Below are 25,955 nucleotides of genomic sequence, written 5' to 3' on the forward strand. Positions count from 1 at the left end.
GTTATTTGGCAACTCTAAATTGTCCCTAGGTGTGAGTGTGAGAGTGAATGGGTTTGTGTTTGTGGACATTCTACCCTGCGACAGCCTGGCGAACTGTCCAGGGTGTCCCCTGCCTTCGCCCACAAGTGGCCGGGATAGGCTCCAGCAGCCCCATGACCCCGAAAGGGAAAAACGGTACAGAAAATGAATGAATGAATGAAGGCAAAAGCAGGTCCAACCCGGTACTAGCAAGGTGGACATAACAAAGTGGCCAGTGAGTTTATATTATGCCCCCGCTATGCAACATTTGAGTTTTTTAGGGAACAATAAAGGACTTCATATTCTTAATCTTAACTTTATATCGATGATTGCAGCAAGTTTGATCATTTTAGATCCATAGACACTCTGCATCAACCGCTGACACAAAACATGCTATTGCTTAATGGGGAATACAGTTATGGATGGACTCTAAGATGTTTGTTCCATAACTTATTTTGAAAGTCAGCTTCTTTTTTCATTTTTAGATGACGTGATGTTTCAGAGCGGAAATATGAAGTATGAAGTATGAACATTTCAGATGAGGTGAAAGGAGGTGAAAGTCCCCCCCCCCCCCCCCCCCCCCAAAAAAAAAATCCCGAGTCTCACCTGATGATGTCATCGTTGTGTCCCATGTAAAACCTCTGGCTGTGCTCCCTCGTGTTGTAAACCACGCCCACTCCCGCCACGAAGTACACCACCTCCTTCCCGGCCGTGTAGAACAGGTTGTTCCGGCACTGGTGGCCCCGGTACCCGTAGACCCAGTCCAGTCTGAGCCGGCAGCCCGGGGCGCTCCGGTCCGACATGTTCACTCATCTGACGGGCCCGCGCCTCCTCCGGCTCCTCCTTCTGCCCCTCACTCCTCCACAGCAGAGCGGAGGTTGTCCTTAATCCCGGAGCAGGAATGTCAGTTTTCTGGGTTTTTGGATGATCAAAGTGGTGGGGCAGCTCCGGTTGGGTCGGAGCTCATCTTCTCCTTCAGATTTCCCCCCCCCCCACCTGATAGATAGGGAGCAGAAGCAGATACACAGAAGAGCGAACTCACTTCGGAGTCCAACAGGAGATCCAAATCACCGCTGCTGTGGAGGAGTTAAGGCTCCAGCTCTCTCCTCATGGCTCTCCATCATAGTCTAGGAGAATCCATCCCATAATGTTCCTGTTTACTGTGATCAGTGTGGCTCCCTTCATCTCCTCTGCAGGTGATAACCAGCCATCGCCCTCCTCACTGATGAGGAGTTTAGATCCTCGGTGGTGTCTGAGATTATTTCCAGATTATATTTCGAGCAGGAACTTTCTTCTCCATCCGCCCGCGCGCACATCGCTTATTCACGTTTTTAATCTTAGATGTCCTCAGTCAGGAGATGGGCTTTTGTATTTTTATTTATATAACGTGAAGACATGAAATTTTCTCCATGAGTCTATAAAGTTTTTTGTTTTTGTTTTGTTTTTTCAAAAACAGCTTCACGCGCCCAACAAAAAACCCAGTCAGGATTGACGGGAGTCTCTGATCCTGCAGCAGTAATCCCAGTGTGCGTTAATCCTCCCGGCCGTGCGTGACCACTGCGCGGCTGTTTGTGCTCCTGTCTCCCCCTCTGCGCGCGTTCACGGCAGCTGTATCCGTGCGTGGAGGCTGATTCACAAATCCGGCGGGACGCGCGAGGATGCGGCGCCGCGGAGACGCGAGGAGCCGTCGGAAGGCAGAGCGACGACAGACGGCAGATGGTTCCACTGCAGCGGGCGGAGGAGAGCATCAGCCCCGGCTCTAGCGCGTGGCATCACGGCAGGGAGGCTAGCATCCTCCCGCTGCTGGCGGGCGCGCGCGCAAACACCTGGACTCTGACTGAGACCCTCCCTGACGACGGCCGAAACTCGGCACGAGGATGCTGGCACGCGCCTCTTTACCCCACTGACAAGCACGAGCATCAAGCAAAATAAAAGCCTCGCGCTTCATCAGCGCTTCCGGTGTTTGGTCAAGAGAATAAAAGCTAATAAATGATTTAGTTTTCTTGTTACAAACAATTGCATTTTTAAATAAAACAAATTAGACTGATCCTACAATGCTGCAAGCCTTAGTATTTTTACGACATATTTTTACGAATCTATGGGCCTTTTTTAAATTACATAAAATAATAATAAAAACCCCAATCTATAACTCTTTCCCAACTAAATGTTTTAGCGGATCCTTCTATATTTATAAATCTGAAGGTCCAAAGGAAAGAAAAGACGCCCATGCTTTAATTTTGAAGGCTCTAGGTGCCCTTGTTTCCGCTCCAGTTCTCGGAGATACTCAGCTCAGACTCGTGAGGTAAAAATGAGAGGAACACCGCAGATACTCAAGAGGGTGCGCAAAGCACTGTGGGAGACTGTGTTCCATCGGTGACCAGAAATGCAATTGACTGTTGATGACAACAAATTGGGAAATTTAGCTACAATTCCCTGCAGCAGAGGCGCGGACAGGAGCTGTCCATGGTGCTGAAACCAGCTGAGAAGCAAGGACAACAATTCTGCGAACTGAATAGATGAGATTGATGTATTTTATTCCTGTCTTGTTTGAAGTCACAAACTGTTTTTAGCCTTCTGTGTCCAAATTAAGTTACTCGGTTGATACTGTGTCCAAAAAGGGCCCAAAATCCAGTTGTGAATGTATTTCAAAATATAAAATAAGGAATAAGAAAGCAACATGGTGGGCTAAGTGACTTCAGAGAGAAGAAACCCAAGGAGAAAGAGGCGGCAGAGCAAGAACCCTCATGAAAGGACAAATCTCTGCATGGTGTGGCTTAAACAGAGGCTGATACTGAAAGTAGTTAAAAGGCAACAGAGGGACACTAACCATGACAGCACAGGAGCAAACTCTAATTACAAGATCAAAAGAGGTCAGGATCTACCATACCAGGTCTCAGGGGGCAGACAAGGACACTCCGGAGACAACCCAGCACATTTCAGGAGGGTGTAAGGAGCCGGCACGCAAGCACATGGAACATCATAACTGTTGCTGAGGCATGTATCATACCGGGAATCTCTGTCTTAGACTACAAGTCTCGATGTCAAGATGAGAAACATATGATTAGGCCAAGATGCTGTGGGACTTCCAGAAAGACAATTGTTATCAAAGTGGTGTCAGTGGTGCTGAACAAGGAGAAGGTTTTAGTGATGGATGAAGCAATCCAAAGTGAAACCAGCATCAGGTGGAGGGAACATAAGAAGATCGAGAAATAACAAAGGCTGAAAGAAGTACTGGAAAATACATGGAAGACTGCAAAGACTGTTCCTGTCGTATTTTGAGGGCTGTGACCACCAAACTGCAGCAGATTCCAGGAACAACATATGTACTAGATTGTCTCTCCAGAAGAGAGCAGTCACAGAAACATTTAAGATGCTGTGCAGGGTCATCAAGCGCAATCAAACCTCAAACAGGCCAGGTGGGACCATTTTATTTTATAAATATATTTATATCTTGCAAGGATTTTGTTTATTCACTGAGAAAAGAGAAATGTGGCATTCTGGAATCCAAATCTTTTCACCAACTCTTGGCTCAAAGTTGGTTCAGAACGTTCAGTTCTCAACAAAGTTTTCAGAACAGATTAGATGTGTTTTGTGTTTGCAGTGGTGATACCCCCACTAATTTGGAGCAGTTTCTGTTTTTCCTGACATTTAACTGGATGATGATTCCTCATCACTACCTTTCCTCTATTCTGCATTGTTGTCTTCTTTTTCTTAGCTTTGTAACTCCTTTTCCATTCTTAACAATCCCAAAATTCTTCATCCGCTACAGGAATTTCAGAATTCTTTTCTTTGGCTTTTACATTTGAGTTTTGGTACAAGAAAACTGTTATCATTGATGTGACTTAACTTATGGATACAAACAGCTAATACTTCTTTTTAATGAAACATATACACATGTACATATATATATATATATATATATACACACACACTGCAATTTAACACATCATTAAAACTATTTTGGTCAATCTCTACTATTCAGCATTGCTAAGCAGCATTTATTTATTTTGCTGTTTAAGACTTAAAGGTACTTGTTCTCATTCTTTAACAACATTTAACTTTTCTTGTGTCATTTCAGAATCCACAATGTTGAATCTGATATTCCAAACATGTATGAGCTTCCTATGTAGTTTGAAACATGGAATTAAATTTGTTTTGAGCTTAGCATCTTTTAGCTTTTTTTAGTTGTCTCACCATTATCTCAGTTAGGCTCCTTTGTGTTTTAGCATTTTGGGGGGAGTAGCTTTTGTTTTTAGTTAGCCTATTTCTTTGACTGAGTTTTGAAACATGTTTTGAACAATAATTTTTAAAACCAATATTTTCTAAAATCTTTTTTCTTGCTTTTTCTTTTTTAGTATTTTAAAAGAAATAAAAAATCTCTGAGCTTCAATGGAAGTGTTAGCATTAGCATTTGTTAGCATGGAGTTAAAGACTAAAACATCAACATTTTTCCAACCAAATCTTACTGGAATATTTGTAAACTAAATGTATTTTACTCAAATTAATCTAAAGCATTTTAGCATTACGTAGTGTTACGTTCTTAGCAGCTTTTGCAAAAAATACAAAAATAAAATGAAAAATAAAAATGAAAACCTGAGAGCCCATCAGTCACGTCTTCCCATTGGAAGAAGTAGTTCACTTGAAATGTATTTGATCAATTATACTAGAGTATAAGTATACAAAAGACCCTGTACATGTAGTTTACCAACTGAATACTTCTTCAGACTAAATTGGAACATTTGAAGAAGTAAAAAAGTAAAATTCAAGTACATTGCCTCACTTTTAACTTTTTGCTTAAAGTTGCAGTCTATTTGCCATCAAATCTTTAAAAACACAGAATCAGCTTGTTTTGTTTTGAAAGCACTTTAATGGCTTTTTGCACATATGTAACAGAGATGGGGAAAAGTCTACGGGTGCAGATCCATCTAGCAGTGACACCCCCCGGTCCAAATCACACCAACCACCTCACCTACAAACCCCACAGGCCCCACCCTCCTACCCCACCCACCCCATCGTGGCGTACTGATTGTGCAGTATGAAGAAATATCTTGTTACTATGGTTACAGTGACATAGGAATGCACACTATATTTAATAAATCGCCAGAGACAGCAGCACAAAGAAAAACAAAATAGAAACAGAACAGGATCAGTCACCCAGTGAAAAGTCTGTCAGTTACTTTAGAGGTGTGAGAGCTGAAGCCCCGCCCACCAACACCTGTGGAAAAGAGATGTTTTTGTTGCTCATTTCTGTTGAGTTTTACTGGTAGATAAAGAAGTTCCACGATGACAAAACTTAACAAAAAAAGGATCATTTTGGCACTCTGGCTTCCTTGAGGCACGCACACTTTATCATGAAAACGCTCATCTCTGTGATCAGATAATCCATGCACACAAATTCAAGCTGCCAGTTTGATGAAACCAGGTTTTCAGGGAGAGAGAGGATTGTGGGACCTAAAGCTGGACATGCTTTAATAGTAGTACAGCAAATCAGATGCAAACCGAAACTAGAGGGGGGAAAAAAACATTTTAAACAAGACATTTTCTTATTATAAATGGGGTTGATTCTAAAGGAAATGAGCATCGCAGAGGCTGAAATTCATTCAGCTAATTTTGTCATCAGGGAACTTCCATACCTGAAATCCTCCTTCTGATTACAGCTCAGCAAATTTCACTCCAAAAGGTCATGGACAGCAAAAGTCTTACATCTCAAAAACGGAGAGCTGAAGCCAACAAGCAAGCGACCACTACTCTGCAACACTGCTTCACTTTCTGTAAAGGCTTTTTGAAACCAATTTTCCACTTGACAACAAAAACGCAACTTTTAAAGAACACCTATGCCTTCATACTAGTCCATCTAAATAAAACTGTGGAGCAGTTTAAATATGGGACACAAAACAGGAGAAACATAACCAAAAAAAATAAGAGCAGGCAACTGAGAGAAGACGGAGTGAAGGTTTCAGGAATGTCGACAAAAAAAAGTAGAAAAGAAACCTGATAGGATGCTTAAAAATTTGGAGTTATGAAACATTCCTCCTGGTCTCAGGTATTTATTCCCCGCCCATCAAGTGAACTCGACGGCTCCTTCATTCAGGTTTTACAAGTGTTTTCACAAAGAAAAGTTTTACTCAACAAAGCTTATCATGGTTGTTCTTATTAGTACTAGTAATAAGTGTAATTAAACAGGTTTAATTTGAACAGATTGTTATACACAAGTTATACATACAGTTCAAAGCACCGCAGGGTAACGCTCAGAATTACAGCAAAGTCTCTGTTCTCTCTACCCTTCTGCAGGAATTAGACCGCACCAGAAGGGAACAGAGTGTGATTGTTGGCCTCTCGCTGGTTTATTGCACAACATGAACCAACAGAGGAGCTGAAGATTTATTTCAGTGCAGAAAACTCCTCCTCACTCGACATATTGAGGACAGGAGTCTGTAGCGTCAGGTGGTAATTTCAGAGGATTACCCCGCCGTGGCCTCGGTTTTCCCACAACAAGGGGATACACGTCATCTTGCAAAGACAAGGCCTCGCAAAAAAAGCGGAGGATGGACCCGAACAGGAACGAGCTGAGGGACAGGACGCGAACTACAGACGAGAGAGCAGAGCGGAGAAACGGCAGGCGATAGGAAACACAAAGAAAACGCCATGAAAGGACAAACTGGAAACTCCTCTTGGGTGTTGTTTGGCGGCAAACTCTGGCTTGTGTCTGTACGACGGCAGCTGCTGGAAGCGGCGCTCCTCAGTCACTTTTCCGTCGTGGTTCCTGGAAAGTTCCTGTGTTCGCACGGAAACGCGGCGGAGGACTCGGGTGGCGTGATGTAGCTGTTCTGACGCTCTGAGCCGACCGGACGGTTGATAGGCACAGAGTGGAGAGTTTTGGCTCGGAGCTTGCATGCTGGAGTCACACTTTGAGAGGAAGAGGAGGAGACAGAGAAGCTATCTGGGGGGACGTGGGACGGTTTTTCTAGGTGTTATGAAATAAAATGGTTTAAAGTTAATAATCTTATGATGGTTTGGATCACATCAGCATGTCTGAGCACTTATTCTACTCATGTTTGACACAACAGCATCAGGACTGAGAGATTTGACCGACAGTCCACCCCCAAACAGCTCCGCAGGGAAGGAAGAAGGAAAGGGAGGAAATAAGGAGGAAGAAAAAGAGCAACGTCTATTTTTTCTTGCTAAACAGACTGAAGCGCTTTTCCTTGTCTTTCTCTCTTTTTCCCGGGCTGGACTCTGCCGTCGTCGTGGCGACGGCGGCCGGCATCGTCTGCGCTCGAGCGGCTTGGGCCGGCGTGCTGTGGCTGCTGGGCGTGACCTCTGGCTTGTCGCCTGAAATGGCGCCGGAGATGGTTGAGATCCACAAGTTCATCTCCTCCTGAAGAGAAATTTAAGAGTCATTCCTGAAGAAATGAAGCTGAAAAAAGCCCCAACTGTCCTCTCAACACATCACAGTGAAATGTGAGGCTATACGTGACTTTAATCTGTGGCTGATTCAACTTTTCACTCATGTTTGTGATTCAAAAGCAAACGCTAACATGAATTAAATTCAAAGCCTTAGATTAACACCAAAGGAGACATCTTTTAGAGCAAAAGCCTTTGAAGGATCGCTAAACTCAAACACTAAAATCTTTGGAGAAACACTTTAATTTCAAAGGACAGCTTCCAGCTCCAATGTCAGAAGTAATAAAAACTAAATTTTTATCTTTTTCTGGTGTTTTTTTTAATAATTAAGTTATAAAAGTGAATTTGTTTTTCACCAACAAAAACTCTCAGTTGATAAAAAAAAAAAAGCCTCATAGATCCGCTCAAAGTCTTACTCGCATCATCTATGGATCTATTGTAAAATCGTCCCCAGCTGTTTTTAGCCAAAATCAAAAATGTGTCGTTTTCTAGGACATAGTTTCAGCAGAGCTGCAGTAGTTCATTTGAAATTCACCTCTGAGTTGTGGGCAGGACTGTTTGCATGGGAGTAAGCCTGCCTCCACTTCCCATTATCCGTTCGTTTACACGCTCTCCTGCTAGCTTACAGCCCCTTACAACCCCAACCCAACATTATCAGTGGAACAAAATGGAGAGTAACATTGGAGACAGTTTTGATCCAGCTTCCAGCTCAAATGAGGAAAACAAAGACAACTGGTATAAGTGGATGCATCAGAATGAGGCGGAGCGGGGAGCTTCTGACCCTCCCTGCGTATTTTCTACGTAATAAAGGCCACGTTTTCAAACAGGATTTTTTCATCTGCTCCTGATTCACAACGATTTGAATAAAGAAATACTCAGAAATACAATTGAGCTCAATTCATCATCTGAAAAATGCCACCAGAACATGTTAAAAAACAGCATTTTCATTGGGGTTTTTAAATGAAGCCAACATAGAAGCATTTTTCCACAGGTACACCCTTCCTAGTTACAAAAAGTTTAAGAAAAGTGTGTTTCTGATAATAAACAATACACTAAAACATCAGGATTACTGAACAAACTGCTAAACTGGATTTTGACATTTATACATTTATTGGTTTGAGAAAATATACAACTAATCTATTTTAATTCCATAAAAAAAGATGTTCTGACAAAAATGAATACTATCAGAAAATTTAAACTTCATAACATGGAATAAATCTATTGTTATACAGATTTTTTATGATCTATACTCCTGAAAATGCTTCATTTTATATATAAAAAACAGACAAAGGAACCTAAAATAATTTTGTCTTGCTAATTTTGTGAAAGATAAACTGAAATAAATAAGACAATGATGAAAGAAAGGCATAAATCTTAATGATTAGCATCACTTACGTCATCTTTGGCTTGGAACAGATACTCGTTCCCGTCGGAAATTCTGTTGCAAAAGAATCACAGAGATCATTTTATCTTTTGGTCCCAGACACTAAAATGCTGGAAGTTTTAGCAGTAAAACGAAAAAAACCTCACTTGAGTTTAAAGACGTGCTTCTTCTTTTTGTAGTCCAGCGCCACCTCGCACACAGCGTCCTTCAGGCTGACAGGGATCTCGCTGTGGTAAGGAATGCCCTGACCAGCGCTCCTCTGGTCCTTGTAGAAACCCATCTCCTGCTGGTTGATCACACAGTACACGTTGTTCCACGACCTGAAGGGTGGAGCAGGAGAAGATATCAGGTCTTCATCTAACCTTCAACCAAGGTTCATACCGTTCTACTGACATAAACAGCAAACATCATTTGAAAGCAGAATTCCGATGAAGGATCCAAAAGTCACAAGGAAAAAAGAAGAGGAAGACATCTTGAAAGAAAAAGAAAAAGATTTTTTTTTAAAGATCCCCAACTAATTTTCATGATTAATTACACAAAACAGTAATTTAATTACAGTCATTATAAAAACAAAGGAAAAAAAAGTCCTTCTCTATGTCGATGATTCAGCAGTTTGATCACCTGAATCAGAAGCCTTTTATTGTCACTGTAACAGTACAAATACAGGTACAACGAAATTACTTTTTTTTGGATGGGGAGATTTATGAAACTATATGAGGGGATCAGCAGCGGCAAAAAAGCAACAACATGCATCTGTACCCGGTATTCAAAGAAAAAGCACAAAATGACAGCAGTACATTTTGTGTGAGCATTTAGGACAGGGCATAAGGGAGGGAAAGAACCACCAGTGCACCGCTCCAAGGGATGCAGCCATTGGGGGGGGCTGCCCACTCAAGATTGTGCACCAGAGGGGGATGAGTGGGTATGCCGAGGTCAAGATAGGCCTGAGCAGGAATGTTACAGCAGATGTCGACCTTCACATCAAACCACATTTTATTCGGTGAGGAAGCAGATTTGTTTTGGGAGAGCCAAGGCCAAAGCGCTGAACTCAGGGGGATCCAGATTACCGGTAGATCAAATACTTTCAGGCACCGGCAGATAAACAATTTGTGTCTGCTGGATATTCCATCATGAAAAACATTCAGTGCATTCACTCCTAACTAGACAGAACTACCCTCATGTAGACGTCTCCTTAGAATATTGAACACTGAGACAAAACATGTTTCCAAAGCGAACACTCATGTCTCAGTCTGAAGGATTACTGAGGTTCATGAATCTGAAATGGATGTAAAGCCTTCAGGTGCCAATTGAGTTTGTGGCTGTTGTGACGCTGCTTTATGGCTTAGTCGCAACTGCCCTTATGGGTAGATATGGGTTGTCTGCAGGTGAAAAATGGGCAAACCTGTATAGGGCACACCGGTCATAGACTGCTTGGCGAGCCCCATAGAGCAAAAACTGGACACATCTGGTTCACCTAAGGTGGACCAAAGTTCATTTCCCCCGATAATCCGTAACAAACTTTCAGTCTGAATACACAAACGGGCCCTCTTCCAGGACCAGGAGCCGCTCTTGGACCCATCTTTGGAGGTGGTCTCGGTTCGTTTCCAATCAGGCTGAGCTCCGGCTTGCGCTGAGTTTCCTCAGTCTGCAATTTACATAGTCCTTACTAATACTTCACGATACACTGATCATTCGCATGACGTTCCACTTTCAATGAGCTTCAAGGGACTGTAAGACACACCTGCATCAATTCTGACTAATGAACAGGCTGCTCTTTTATAGCTTTGCATCATTTTTTTCTTATTTTCTCTCAGGCCTATATTTTATTTCATTTTTTTTGTTTAAAAATTTCAACCATTGCATTCGTCTTCAGTTGAGCATGTCGATATAAGCGCTTCAATCAAGCTCTCAGACTCGTCAAAAAGGTCTTTTAAAAAAAAAAAAAAACTGCAAAAGACGACACATAAAAACTTTACTGGAAAGTTATTAAAACTCTGATGAGAAGCACAATTTATTTTTTACTCTTGCTGCAGCCTGTGACTCCGCCCCCCCATAGACATGCGACTCAGATTTAAGCAGCTGCAGGCGGAGAGAGCAGTTTACCGTGTCAGCAAACAGGTTCACTGGTCCTGAATATGCGAACAAACTGCTAGTTCTGTTTGAGGGAATCTTTTCTTTCCACAGTCGCCTCATGTATACTCAGTACAGTAAAGGATTTAATTAAAAAAATCGTTGTGTTGCTTATTTTACATTGGTTTTAACGAAAATAGGAAGAATTTAGCAAGAATTCCTCCACTCCAGATGGATGTGATGTTTTGTGAGTTGGTAGTAACGTGTCAAAATCAGGTGGTCTCATACCTGCTGGAGGCTTTTTTGTTGTGACCCTCCCACTCATGTTTGCGGTGCAGGAAGCCCTCCTGCTGGGACGTGGGACCGTCCTGTTGGCTTTTGGCTGGCAGAGTCGCCGCCTGGCTGCTCTTGGCCTTGCGAGACGCCCCCGGAGACCCTGATGGACTGGGCTCTGACACTCCGTTTACCACCTCACCACCTTCACCGTTATCCTTGAGTCAGAGCACAAAGAACAGAGTGAGAACGTGGGCTGGATGTTTGCACAGAGATGCACCGAAGCTGTAGATCAGAGTTATTGCAGCATGCAGAGCAGAAAGCAATCCCAGTATGAGCTTTAAAAAAAATCTGATGGTTACTTGACCCAATTTAACATGGGAAGCATCATCTGAGATTGAAACAACATATTTTGGATTGTCTTTAAGCGTAGCAAACCACAAATAAACCCCAACCTTTGTCTGTATGAGGATTTCAAGTTTAAGATCTTAAAAAAATGGATTTCTCATAATGTCATCAGAAAACTAGAAGTTGATTTAAATTTTGATTTTGAATCAATCCCTTTTGAAGAGTGCAATCTGAGACAATTCTCAACATTTTACCTTTTTATTTCAGATTCGATTACTCAGAATGTACTCAGACCTACTTCTGTTCAGATTATATAGTTTTTGTTGGCATTCCACTGCAAACTGTCCGATTAGGCGCTGATTACCCGCTTATGACATGCATTATCACAAGACTAGTCCACATCACACAGCCTGAGGCAGAGTGAGGAGAAGTTCAGGCGAGCAGAAAGAAGATGGAGCAGGAAACATGACACAATCTCAAACAATTATCCACAAAATTGCTTGGAAGCCATTCTTGAGTTTCATTACCGTTGAGAAGAAGGTGCAATTGGCCTAAAGTCAACAAGAGATTTGAATTTTTCCACACCACCAAGCAAATGCATATTACCCCGTCACAGTGCTCTTCCAGGGCCAGACCAATGGGGGGTGCTGTGTCTGAGAACAAATCTGTGAGCCGATCAATCCTAGGAGCTCTGACTGAAGGCCTACGAAAGCCAGACCCATCCTGGGAACTTCTACTCCAGCTGGGAGGGAACTACACCAGCGGTGCTACAACGATCCATTAATCAATGAATCCAGAATTTTGGGGATCGATTATTCTTGGAATGACCAGTTATAGAGGGATGTGTGTAAGTTGAACCCCACCCGACAATGGATAGATGGGTGTATGGATGGATGGATGGATGGAGTATAAAGACCTTGAGGTTTTTGGTTACTTGTTAAGGTTCTGGAAACTTTTGCTGCAGGATTCAGACCAAATTGCAAATTCCAAATTAATAAGAAGATATGCAGACAACTCCTCCTTTTAACGACTAGTCTGAGTCTAAGTGAAGCTTTTGTCTTCCAATAACCAACTCTGCAGCCTGTTTTCAGCTATTTTAATAATTTAGTGACGGATGTTATAAGGAATACACATAAACTGTCCCATATTTTAGCTGTATTTACACTAAAAATGCGAACAGTAACCCATGGTGAAAGCTAGAGATCATTAAACAACCATCTTTATTGCTGAAACCTCCTATTATAGAAATCCCAGTGTTTTTTTTTTCTGATCTGGACTAAGTTGTACTTTTTTTATGACTCCATAGGCATCAGGACTGTCCTCATTTTGTTGTCATGGTAACGTAGTAAAGTTAAGATCAATTCATCTGTTTTAAATACAAAGATTAGATTTCCGAACTATATGAAGGGTGCCTCTCTTTGGAAATAAATAAAATGAACTTTTTTTTTTTTTTAATTGTGTAGTTAGGATGTCATGTCAAAGATCCTATGTTCTGCATTTGTCTAAAAGAAATTAAGTTATCGTTCAAATTCACTTTGTTCCATTTCTTTAGATTTTTAAATGATAATTTAAAAGGATTATTCTGAACCTAAAATGTATTTTAAACATGTCTTTTTGGATTAAACTTTGGACTTTTATCAACATCAACTTCTAAGTCCTACACATAAAAAGAAAAAAACCGTTTCTAAATAAAAACAAAATGAAAACTAAAGAACTAAAATGGTGAAAAATACAGTAAAATCGGATTTTTACTAACAAAATAATGCAGTTTGGTTTCCACTATTTCAGTTGATTTTGATTTGAGTCAAAACAAAATAAAAGCCTCAGATGAAAGTGATGGGTTGATGAAATGCATCAGTTATAGAAAATAAAACCATGATAATGTAAAGTGAAAAAAGGTCAAACTGAACATGGATAAAACACACGGACAAACCAGGAAAGGTTAGGGTGTGCCAGCGGGCTCCAACCAGGTTTATTGGGAACATGTTAGTCAGAAAAACCAGTGAGAGGGGGATAAACACAAACAAGGACAAATAAAGAAACAACAGTGAACAAAAAAAGGCACAGAAACTGATGGTGACATCAAACAGAAACAGGCTGACACCAAACGGTACCTGGAAATGTGAAGAGGTGAAGGTGTGAGACAAACACTCACGCTCTCAGTCAACACATGGAATGACTTTGTGATGGTTGTACATTAGAAAGAGTGATGTAACGCACAGTCAGAAGAGGGTGCTGTACATTTTGGTAAGATTTATCGTTCTTAGCCTCTATAGCTGTGCTAACCTAGATCGCTGGTCAAAGTCACAAATAAACGGCTAAATCATAACATTTCAAACACAGAAGTCCTGTGATCTGGATAGATGTCCTCTTGGAGAAATTTGGACTGTTAGTGCAAATATTTTAGAATTTTTTAATGCCTTAAAAAAGATGTGAGCGTGTTAGCCAGGAAAAATTCAATGTTGGACACATGGAGTCAGTGTGATGATCGTCGGGTGGAGACGCGCTTGGGACAGGTTCCTAAACTTGTAGCTTTAAGCTACTTCGCTAAATGTTTCCCTACTTGTAAAGGGATAATGTCATCTATATGATTTTGTCATTGTCGCCGTGAAACGTCAAACAATTAAAAGTGTTTTGTTTCCGTTTATGATTTTAGTAAATTTCACAGCAGGAATATTTTGAAGCAGTTACTGTAATTATGTCTAATATTATGTCTAATATTCCCACAAACAGCATAAAGATTTATTTAAGTCCTGGAATGTTCTAGACCTCTCATGAGACATCGGTTTCAAAATATAACTATGGAACAAAATATAACACGAGTTTGAACATAAATATGCACTTCTGTGATTTTATTACTAAACGTGATGTAAACATTCAACACAATGTGCTTGATTTTAAGACAAAAACAGGTAGAATCTAATTATTTAGTTACTGATTATAAACAATCTGATTTTCCAAAGTTTGTAGGTGTTTTTTTTAAAGTCTCCTATTTGTCTCAATATGTGGATGACACCTTGATTTATACTGAAGAATACAGTCCACAAGCCCCTAAACATTTTCTCAGGAGTTCCACAGGGCCAGTTTGTAAATGATGACATAAACCAGCAGAAACATAAAGAGCTGAGGGGAGAGGACGACGGGTGAGTCGAGCTGAGAAGGAGAGAAGGAAGAGAGGAGGAAGGAAAGCTGTAAAAGCTCAGCTCGGCTTGGTGTGTACCTATTGTCCCGCCCAACATTCACACCGCAGACTCACACCTCCGTTTGACATGTCTCACAGAGCAAACATCGGGGATTCACAGAGTACAGGTCAATGTTTCATAGCACCTTTAACGTGTTGGAATTATTTCTTTTAGCACAAAAAGGAATGTTAGCAGGAAACAACAAGATCTCTGTCTTCCTTCGTGACGCTCATCAGGAGCAGTTACTTCAAAAACAAACATTTTTGCTTCTTTTTTCAAAATTCTTTTTGAAATTCCACCTGAAGCTTCGACATTTATTCCACCTTTTTACATTCACAAAATATCAATTTATTGACAGAGTTAAACTGGAGTGTTACATTTTGAAAAGATCAGGTAAAATGAAGGAATGGTTTAGAGTTGTGATCTGAATCACATCAGGAAAAAGTACAAGCAAAGTGCTAATTTATGGAAGAATCCGTATCTACGATTTATCTTATTAAAACAAACAGTGATGAAATGATATGTGAGCACCAATGACCGGTCCTGGATCATGAATATTTCTATAGATCATCTACTGTTGTTCATGTGGACACTTTCAGGCTGCATCTGCATCCGTTCTATTTCAAATGTCAAAACCAAATATTGGAATGAGTGCAGCTAAGCTAGGTAAACAGAACGGATCTGTGAAGGAATGTTTATGGGAGTGTGCAGGAACAGGTTAGAGGGCTGGGACGACGCCCTGCCGTTTACTGCGGTTGTGAGTCAGGGGTTCATGCGTGGTGTGTGTCGCTGTGTGTCAGTGTCTGTGGGGGCGCAGCCCTGCGGCTCTGCAGGATGCTGCTGTACATCTGGTAAGCAGGCGAGCGATAACTAACCCTGGGAGCCTCTTGTTCGGTTGGCAGCCCGTTCTGAGACAGCAGCTCGTCCCTGCAGACAAACGCAGAGGGTTACAGTCCAGGAAACACAGCAAAAACAGCGCCAACAACCTGCTCAGGGGGATGGGCTCAACTGCACAAACAATACTGTGAATCATTTACATAACAGTCTAAGATTTGTTATTTCTTGCTTTTTGGTCACATGGTATCAAGTGGGAGGGGCTTCGTCCTCTGTGTGATGATGCTTTTCACCACATCTTTATAGGTTGACAATGTGTGGTCATCAGACTCATTGGTTCCTATGTGGCTGACTTATAGATAATTAAGTCAGAGGAAGTGACAGGAAGTGACATCACCAAGCTCAACCTTTATCTAACAAAAATGCAGGCGGTTGTTGGTTCATAAGGTCATCAGAAAAGGAAAGGCATAAAAGATCGATCTCTACTTTTCTTGATCAATTATTGATTTATTATGCTTAGATGGATTCAGATCGATTAATAGATTTTATCAACCCAGCCCTATTTTATCGTACGGGGAAGGGAGCCAGTGGTGGTTCAGCGCCAACGGTCCCGCCCACAACTCAGAGGTGAAGTTCAAACAAGCTGCTGCTGCTAAAGGATAAACTGTCAAAGAAAACTATTTTTTAATTTTGACTAAAAATGTCATAATCATAACTAAAAGACCACTGGGAATGCTTTGAATTTATCAAAAGATGATGGGAATTTAAAAATGTGACCATCACTTCCTGTCTTGTTTTTAACAGAGGGTCTCACTCCTTTAAGTGTGTCTCCTAAGATTCACACGAACAGAAGAACTCAAGTTGAAGACAAAGCGACCTGCAGATGGAGGAAAACCACCCCTCAGGTATGAAGCAATCTTTAGTGTTAACTTTGTTTACAAATTTGATTTCTTTTAGTTTCAATTGTTGTTTACAGCAGATTCTCTCAGGGCTTTCCTCCATTCATCTAAAAATGTCCAACTTTTGAGACTGAAACGAACAATTTGACACTTTAAGTTATTATTTTTTCCTTTTTAAATGTAACTTCATTTATGCTCTTTCAAAACCTAAAATTGTGACACTTTGACAATTGTATTTAGACTTCTAATTGGCTTGGGGGATGAAACAACTCACCTGCTCTGCGCTGCTCCTTCAGCAGTCTGGGCCTCCGGCTGCCTCCTCCTCTCTTCTTCCTCTTGCCTTCTTCTCACTTCCAGTAACTCCATCTGTGCACACACAGCAGAGTCAGCCCCCCACGCCCTCACACCTGTATCCCCCACTCAGCCTCCAAGTGACGCACCGTGGTCAGCCTCTCCAGCGCAGAGAAGCGCTCCTCCCAGGTGGCGGCCGACTTCTCGAAGGCCTCGTGGCGTTTGATGAGCTTCTCCACCTCGTCCACGCTCTGCCCGATCTCCCTGCTGGACAGGTAGGGCTCTTGACCCAGTAGCCACGCCTCTGCCACCCCTGCGTCCCTGGAGAACTGGTGCACCTCCAGAACTGGACACACATTTCCACGTTAAGCCAGATTGAGGCAAAACTCCTACCCGATCCAACCAGATGTTCTTACCTAGTCTGAGCCACTCCCATCTGTCCTCCCACTTGTCAATCATCTCTTTCCTCTTATCCGTTAACTGCAGCAACTTCTCTTTAATCTGCAGAGGAAACATTTAACCAAAATCCAATAAAGCCTTTAATTCTTTAGCTGTTTGTGGTTTCTAAAGTGCTGCTCTTAAACTGCAAAGATGTGTCCACCTCCTCTGAAGCGTAGTGCTTTCTTGCCAGCAGGGCCTTGCCCAGCTCAATGCAGGTGGTGAAGCTGTCGTTTCGGGCGTCGATCTCCGCCTTGATGCCTTGGTGGTTGTTCATCAGCAGCTCCACTGACGACACGTCCCTGAACAGATAAAGAGGTAAAAAGAGAAACCCCAACAATGTGATTATCAATCATTGATGGTAGCTCCGCTCCTCCCACATGCGGCAGGAGCAGCAGGTTTCTGAAAACACTTTTGGACAAGGGTCGAGCAGGGAATCGGCCGCGCGATTACATTTGGTGTGAATGCAGCTAAAATCAATGACTTTAGAGAGTGAAACTAACCAAAACAACAACAAAAGAGGATTCAAAAAATGTAATCAGAACAAATCCAAACATCAGTATCAATTGTCCTCAGACAAGCTTGGTTAAAAAGATGATGGTGGTTGGAAAAACATCACAAAAATCTCATTTAAACTCGAAGGCATAGTGGTAGAGGAATAATGATCTGGGCTGGCCCGAAACCACACATCCTAGGAGACTGAATGATATATAAAATAAGTCGTCTCTGCAGAAAGGTCAACTGGTGATCAAAGAGCAGTTTTGAGTTTTTCCTTGAGCTCAAAAGTTTTCATAAATATCTTTTTTGACATGAAAGAACACAGAACAAGAAGCCTGGTACCTGGGCTTCTCCTGAGCTTCGATCAGGCGGATGACGTCCTCCATCCACAGCATCAGGTCGCGCACCATGCTAAAGAAGCGGAACTTGTCTCCGGTGTCCACCAGCTTAGCCCGCCGGCCTTCCACTGCTGCCAACAGGTTCTTCCAGGCCTCCAGGACCTGCAGGGGAACGACAGCGCCCAGAGCAGGGTTCAAGAGAGCTGCCCGGGAATGCACGCAGTACGGACACATGAAAATCCATTTATGGTTCCATCAGTGAGCGGCAGGCAGATCTGCTGCAGCTGCTGGACCACAGCTCAGAAACAAGGAAACTGCAGCGAAGCAAGCGAAATAACAGGTCGTGCACGTTGCAAAAGAACCAAAAACTGCAGGCAGAAAGCAGCAGGATTCCCCTTCTGATTATGAAATAAACTGCATGCACTGCAGCAGTTTGAAGAGAGGAACCCCAGAGTCATCTTTATTGACCATTTCATTCACTCACCAGTTAGCTGACTTTCCACCTGTTTTATTTGAAGCACAAAAACCACAGGAAACTGGTTTTTCACATGCAGTCCATAAACTAACAAAGTTTAAAGTTATTAACTTTAAACTCTAAAAATTCAGAACCTTTCTTTTTAGCTTGGCTTTTAGGCCGTTTCTGGTGCTTTTATTTTTTTAATCTATTTTACTTAATCTACGTACATCCCTTTTAAGTGTTCATGTTCAGGTGTAAGTTTGTAAATAAATGAGCAGACAAACATTGTGAAAATCTGAGACAAACTTGAACGGTGATAAATCTAAATATAATCGGTTTTAAAATGATTCAGATTATGAAAAGTTTACTAAGAAAGTTTTACAATAAGCTAAAATGTATACTAGTCCGTTTTGGAACATGTTTAAAGTCGGTATGTACAATATGTGCTTTTGTTAATTTTTTTTGTAATCTCATTTTTTATTCTCGCCCCATTTTTTTGTGTAAACCATTTATTGTAGCTGTTTTTCAATGTCCTTTCATAAATTTGAGGTTTTGTCTTTAAATAAAATTCTTACACTTTATAATTTAACATTTTTTGAATCATGCCTGTTCAAAAAACTCTAGTATCTCTAAAAATAACTATATTAACCCATAAGAAAAATGGATTCTGTGCTCCACTTGGTTTGTGGTCAAATACACATTTTATGGGCTAAACAGTAATCAAAACATTATTTTACAAACAAGAGCTTTTAAGAACAATTCCTCCATTTTTTGTTCTCTACTTTAGAGTCGTCTGAGGGATTAAGTGCCTTTAATAGTGCAATGTTGACATAGTTAGAGTTCTTTTACCCACAATGCCAGGCTAAAGAAAAACACAATGGGAGTCTTTTGTGACATTACTATGTTAACGGTTCTATTCAGCTTTGGAATCAAACAGATCAAGCCTGAAAGCAGCAACAGCGAACAAACAACATTTCTATTCATCTAAATGCATCTCAACTTTTAACGTTCTGCTCAAACTTGGGCGTGTTTGCACAGAGAGAGCGTTTGTTTTAACCTCCGCAGACGCACCGACAGGTGGAGCTTATGCGCCAACGCAGGTGTCAGACAGACTGATCCGGTTGGTGCAAAAATCTTTCCACTCTGTGACCCAAAAAAAGATCAACCACCTGAGCCATGGCTGCACAAAACGGACTAAAATGCCACCAAAGTCCGTTGACATTTTAGTTCAACAAAAAGCTCAATTACGGCCAAAATGAAGAGTGATGCAAAGCCGATTTTTCAAGGTAACGGAGTCTCACCTCTCCCTTTCTCTTCTGGGGGACAGGGAGGAAATGAAAGGAGACGGACAGGGAATGGTCAAAACAATGAACCACCGTCTTTGCTTTAATATGATCTACTTTCATGTCTGGAATAAACTGTAGGGAAGTTTCTTTAATTTTTCATGTTTACGTTGAGACAGTTTTATTATCTTTTGGCTCGTTTTTGTTCTGCTAATTAAAAATGTAAAAGAACTTCACCAGAAGAGTTTAAAGAGTTTTCAACTGTATATTCTGAGTGGGTTTTTTTTCCTGCTTAATCAGGATAACAGACAGACCAGATGTGGCTCCAGTATTATACCCTGTGGAACACCAGAACTCAATGTATAAATCTTTTCCTTCTAAACATGATCTGTTTCTTCTATTGTTTGTCTTAGCCTTACTTCCATTTTTCATATTTTTTCCAGGTCAAATTCTGCCACTTTTTAGGTGCCCAAAAGCCAAGTTTAGTGAAACCAGATGACTGAGACCTCCAGGTCATTCCAGACTTATGAAGCTTAGGAGACTTTCTGGATCTCAGGGTCCTCACTATCATGGCTGCTCCTTCTACATTGAATCTATCTGTATCCTGTAGCATTTAACTGAGATGTATTCTTTTTTTGTTGTCCATAATTCAATTTAGTTTATTAAACGTGCTTTTATTGCTTTTTGTGTGTATATTTTATGGCAATATTTGACCAGGACAGTCAAAAGTTGCAGTTATTAACAGCAGAAATCCTTCCTAACGTTTGTGTGAAAAACGCAGCTCTTCCCGTCTGTCTGATGTTAAAAATCCCAGCAGATTCCGGCAGATTATCATTAACCGCTCAAACTCTGGTTTCTGTACCATCAGAACACAGCAGCACAACTAATACTTTTCAATCTCACGCGCCAGAATAGCCCAGATTTATTCTCACAGGCTTAATCTGGAGCACTGCTCTGGGGTTTTCAGGATTTTGACCAAGCCCTGTGGGAGTTAAGAGCCTATGTTGTATTGAGATGTTTGGGTCATTTGTAGATGGCGTTTGTGCAGCTGTTGGTTCTGTTGGGTTTCTGAAAGATCGGCTCTTTGAGACGGTGTGAGGCCAGCGGCAGAGCAGCATGCAGGAGGCCTTTCGCAGCGTTTTTCCAGAGCTGCATGACGGTTGTTTAAGGAGGAAGAGGTCTGAATCTAGCGTTTGTGTGGGGATAGAGACAGATGAGAGCTGAGAGCACGTCGGGAGGCCGGTGCAACGCAGAGGCTTACCTCTCCTTCTCTCTTCTGGATGTCATCAGCTTTGTCTCCGGCATAAGCCGACTGCAGGCGGACGGCGTCATCCTGAAGCTGCCGGACCTGTGATGGAGGCAAGGGTAGTCTTAAAGGGAGACTACAGCAAAAAATTCTGGACATCTTAAAAATAAATAAATAAATAAATAAAAAAATCAAATCTTTAATGTAGCAACACGGATGGGTTGGTGTACCTGTGTTCCCAGAGCCTGGATGTCGTGCTCAAAGGCGGTGTGCATTCTCTGCAGGGCTTCGACTGTGTTCTGGTCCCGGCCCAGTTCCTCCGGAAGTTTCTTGTGCTTGTCCAGGATGCGGTTGAGGACCTCCTTGGCGTCGTGGTAGAACTTGTGGAGTTCATAGGAGGCGGCCAGGATCTGCGTGCGGGTATCGATGAGCTCCAGCAGGTCGGCCCAAGCTTCGTTCAGGCCGTCCTTCCACTCGGCGATGGTTGCAGCGTCACCGTGGCCGCTGTTGATTAGCTCGTCGGCCAGCCTGTTGACGCCGTCCACGCGCTCCTGTCCGATGTTTCCGGTGTCTCTGGCAAATTCTCTGAAACGCTCCTGCAGCATCTGAAGAAAAAAAAAACAAGGAACAATGAAAGTAAAGTATAGTTAATACACATAATGTTAATACACCTAATACACACTAATGCTTCATCTCCTCATCAAGTAACTTGAGAATCTTCTGGATGCAAATTATTTGATTCAATCAGCAACAAAGACATGTTTGGTTCTGACTGACCGTGACGTGCTCGTAGTCCTGTCCAAGCTCGTGAGATCCGGCCACCACTTCTCTCTCTGCAATCCACTGCTCCAGGTCGTCCACCTCCCGGTTGAGCTGGAAAAGCCGGAAACGCTCATCCAGCTTCCCCCGACGTTCCTCGGATAAATCCTTCAGGCCGGCATAAAGCTTGTCCACCTGAGACTGCCGCATCCCGATGCGCTCGCTGTGGGAGGAGCAAACACAGGCCTTTCACAGCTCATCTACATCTAATCCAAATGAACCCAACGTCAGACAAGGACTGCAAAGGCTGGCTAAACTGCAGCATTTAAACCATTTTGGGATTCGTCCTCCTGACTTATGAATGCTTGCCTGGATGTTTCACAACAAACCACCTTCCGGGAGAAATCCAAAGAAATCTGGTTCAAAAACTGCTAAAAATGTCCAAAAACAAGAAGTAAAATCTTTAAAATTGGGTGCTGAAAATCAACAACTTTGTATGCCCCGAAAATTAAGATTAGTGTTTAGGAAATAAAAACAGTGTCATCAACATAATTTTACAACAAAGCCAGTCCCAGCATGGAGCCATGTGGAACTCAAAATTTGATTTAAAAACACTTTAACGTCTCTTTTTTCATCAATAACAATTAGTTCCTGGTCAAATTTTAGAAATTCTAAAGTACTTTTAAAGTTATTTTTAAATAAAATACAAATTGTAATGTGAATATGTACTTTGTTTTTACAAAGAAGAAGGTTAAAAAATTATGTAACCGTTAAAAAGAAAGCTGTTTTGGGTCTTGGATACCTTCCTAAAAGCATTTTAATGCAAGATTATAAATATTTAAGTATCAGAGTAATTAGCAAAAAAAAGAAAACTGTGAAATTCTGAATAATAAAAAAAAACTTGTAGTTACAAAATTGAGCACCTTGAAACTTTAAAACAAGAATTTAACTTTGAAAGTGATCTCAAAATAGATTAAAAGGTGGGTCTCTGGGTTCTTCCCCCTCACCTGTCGGGGTGTCCCGCAGCAACCAGCCCCCGGCTGGTGCTGGACAGCTGGTGGACGGTGTCGGCGTAGTCCTCCACGGCCTGCTCCAGGATCTGGTGCTTCTTCAGCATGGCGACGGCACTCTGCTCGTCCTGCCAGGAAAAAAAACGCAGAAGGTCAGTTTCCACGCCGCCAAACACTTTAATCAGAACAGGAAGTAAAACAGAAATGATGAGTCAGAATGGCAACGAGGACATGTGGAACCGAAAGGAAAAGTTAAAGGTAAGAAACTCCAGTTATGATGAGGTGACACATCCAAAACAGGAATTTGACCTCAGACTGTTAGAACTAAGACAAAATCAAACATTGCATTACAATTTTTTAAATCGGTATCTGATCTATTCATACATTTTCTATTCTTTCCCCTCTTTACTAATTTATCAAATTCACCTGAGCCACATTTTAAGATTTTTCACATCTGCTATTTGTCTCTTACCAATAATATTAACATTTTTTTATTTGGGTTTTACTTAGAGTAAATTACTATAAGTTGTTTTGTAAAGAAAAAGTAACATTTCTAAAATAAATATTTTATAATAACATTATACACTACGCATAATAAAAATAAAGCTGACTGAAGTTTGTCCCATTTTATAACATTACCCTAAAATAGAATTAAAAAAAACACATGATTTCTTCTTTACTTAAGATGATTACTTATCTATTTAAACATTTTGATTAGATATGTTTGCATAATTAATAAAAATAAACCGTTTTTAATTCATATTTGTAATATTAGGTAAATAAACTGTATTTCTATTGTACTTTTTAGCACATTTACTTCTTTAGAAAAGTCATTAAAATGTTGCTTTTTATTTTGCGTCAGGATCTGTCTTCTGTACACTAGGTATGAAATTTTAATTTTTCATCTTGTTTCTGACATTTTGAGTATTTTAAAAATTAAACAACTTGTTTCTCAAATAAGATAAAAACAAGGTTCCTTTTGATTTATGGTTTTATATTTTCACAGGTTTAACACTTTCATTCAAAAAACTTTATATTTTCACTAATAAAAAGAATGTTTTCCCAAAAGTAGTGATTTAAACTAAACCGAGGAGCAACAATCAACAATTAAACGAGTAATTCTTACAATGAAAAGTAAAAAGAAAAGAGTTCATTTTAGCTGAAAAAGCTAAGGAAATTGTTTTGAAGTAAAATCAACCCATAGATTTTAGAAATCTGTGGTGTGTCTGGATTTTTCTATGCAGGATTCTCATGAATCATTTTCATGAGAATCAGTCATTTTTATGCTTTCTCACTGAAGACGAAATTATTTTTAGAAAAATCTAAGACTAAGAAAATGTGGCTCATTTTTTAATTGCTGTCCATCTGAAGAGCAAACAGCTGATTGAATCCACAGATGCCTGAATCCAGTCGAGGATCCAGCAGCTTCAGGAGACATTACTTTAGAGATGTGAGAGAGGAACTGATCTGCAGCTCCAACTCACCTTGGCCTTCTCCTCCGACATCATGTAGAGCTCCTGCTCGCTCATCCAGGCCTCCGCCTCTGCGGCGTCAAAGTAATACTGCTGGGCCTCGTGGGCCTCGCTGAGGCGGGTGTGACGCTTCTCCGTCTCCTTCTTGATCTGCTCCCACAGGGACTGGAGCTCGGCGAGCCGCTGGCGGATCAGCTCGGCCGTGGGGCTGCCTTCCCTCAGCACATGCTGGCTGCGCTCAAAGATGTCGTCATAACGGGGCTGGTGTCCCTGAATCTCCTTCTGCAGGGTCTGTAGGGAGGTCAGGGGGGTCAGCACCGCCTGCAGGCCATCCGGGAACGCAGTGAAAGCACGGTGGGAAAAGGTACCTGGTTCTTTTTGATGAGCAGCTGCACGGTCTGCAGGTTGTGTCCGTGGTCAGTAGACGTGGCCAGAGGCATCCGCTCCTCCACCCACAGCTGCGGACACATCAATTACTAAGTTTCAGTTCCTTAAAATCTGCACCACCGACTCGTCAGCTCCACTTCCTGTTTCAGCTTTCTGACCTGGAGCCATCAGTCTCTGACCTGACAGCTAACACCTTTTAAAACTCGCTGACTTGAGGTCCTGAGATTTGTTGTATGTATATTTATTATTATTGTTATTATCATCAACACTCATTTGTAATTGCTAATTCTTGATTTTAATGACAGATGCACCTTTGAGTAGTTTTACTTGAGGTGTAATTTTTAGATGCAAATCATTTGAATTTTTTCTTTAATAAATGGCAGAATAATGCACTGTTTATCATTCACAAATTAACTAGCAATAAATGTGTTTGTTTTTTAAATAAATGATGTACGGACTGAAAAGCAATTTAAATGTTGTACGTGTGACCATGAAAAAATAAAAGTCTCTATCTATTGTATCTCATGTCTGTTGTATCCATCCATCCATTGTATCTATCTGCTTTATCAATCGTATCCATCATATCGATTGATATCGATTGTATCCATTTATCCATTGCATCCATATCCATTGTATCTGCATCAGTCGTATCTTTATCCATAGTGGTATCACATCTACCATATCCATTATTTCTATTATATCTATGGTATCTTTCTATTGTATGCATCTATTCTATGTATCCATTGTCCGCTATCTGCTATCCATCGTTTCTATCTATGGTATTTATTGTATCGATTGCATCTATCTCCTTTACATTATGTAATATAGAGATCACACATGATATCAGAAAAAAGTGCTAACATTTCCAGTTTTCATCATCTTTTTTTAATTTTTAAACAACTTTTTTGTTTGGCTTATCATAGCATTTCTACAATTCTTGCCTATTAGATCCAGGTTTTGTAAAAACAACTCACTCCGTCTTAGTGAAATGCTTGCTGTTGTCTCATTGAAGGTGTTTTGGAATATTTGACCAACTGAGAAATCAATTTTTTTTTTTTTGTAAATATGTTTTAATTACTTTTAAAAACACATGAACAAAGTTAAAAGCATTGAAACATTATATATTGAACGAAAAACAAAAGAAAAGAAAAACTCTATATAAGGAGGTACTTGGAGTTTGTCAGGTTGAAATGTTTTCCTTTCCAGGATGCTGAACACAAAGTTTACTACATGTCATAATCTTTTCTTGTTTTGTACATATCCCATTTTTCCAAGTCCTTCAGAAATCGTTCTTCCTTCATTCTTAGTTTGAATGAATGAATGAAAACTTTATTAATCCCACAAGGAGAAACTCAGTTGTATGT

General features: G+C 41.0%; 2 protein-coding genes across 4 annotated transcripts in view; both read right to left on the minus strand.

Annotated features, from left to right (window-relative positions):
- Positions 1-1,794, minus strand: part of LOC101159527 (echinoderm microtubule-associated protein-like 6) — a 62,132-nt gene extending 60,338 nt beyond the window's left edge. The window contains exon 1 of the mRNA XM_023963296.2: positions 625-1,794. Within this exon, the coding sequence (XP_023819064.1) occupies positions 625-821 (197 nt within the window). The 5' untranslated portion in view covers positions 822-1,794. The remainder of the gene's footprint in view (positions 1-624) is intronic.
- Positions 1,795-4,862: 3,068 nt separating this feature from the next.
- LOC101159770 (spectrin beta chain, non-erythrocytic 1) overlaps positions 4,863-25,955 on the minus strand; it is a 122,255-nt gene continuing 101,162 nt past the window's right edge. For 2 of the 3 annotated variants that reach the window (XM_023963144.2, XM_023963143.2), the window contains 16 exons: positions 24,573-24,662; positions 24,217-24,495; positions 22,730-22,860; positions 21,741-21,945; positions 21,194-21,568; positions 20,979-21,065; positions 17,982-18,139; positions 17,305-17,443; positions 17,120-17,204; positions 16,853-17,049; positions 16,687-16,778; positions 15,555-15,606; positions 11,165-11,367; positions 8,953-9,126; positions 8,818-8,860; positions 4,863-7,396 (listed from right to left, as the gene is read on the minus strand). In XM_023963144.2, the coding sequence (XP_023818912.1) occupies positions 7,187-7,396; positions 8,818-8,860; positions 8,953-9,126; positions 11,165-11,367; positions 15,555-15,606; positions 16,687-16,778; positions 16,853-17,049; positions 17,120-17,204; positions 17,305-17,443; positions 17,982-18,139; positions 20,979-21,065; positions 21,194-21,568; positions 21,741-21,945; positions 22,730-22,860; positions 24,217-24,495; positions 24,573-24,662 (2,520 nt within the window). In that variant the 3' untranslated portion in view covers positions 4,863-7,186. Of the gene's footprint in view, positions 7,397-8,817; positions 8,861-8,952; positions 9,127-11,164; positions 11,368-15,554; positions 15,607-16,686; positions 16,779-16,852; positions 17,050-17,119; positions 17,205-17,304; positions 17,444-17,981; positions 18,140-19,663; positions 19,751-20,978; positions 21,066-21,193; positions 21,569-21,740; positions 21,946-22,729; positions 22,861-24,216; positions 24,496-24,572; positions 24,663-25,955 lie in introns of those variants that run through there. The other variant, XM_078931740.1, reaches the window with a different exon arrangement.

This window comes from Oryzias latipes, chromosome 15 (genome assembly GCF_053564925.1).
Source record: "Oryzias latipes strain Hd-rR chromosome 15, Olatipes_Hd-rR_3.1".
Classification (NCBI taxonomy): domain Eukaryota; kingdom Metazoa; phylum Chordata; class Actinopteri; order Beloniformes; family Adrianichthyidae; genus Oryzias; species Oryzias latipes.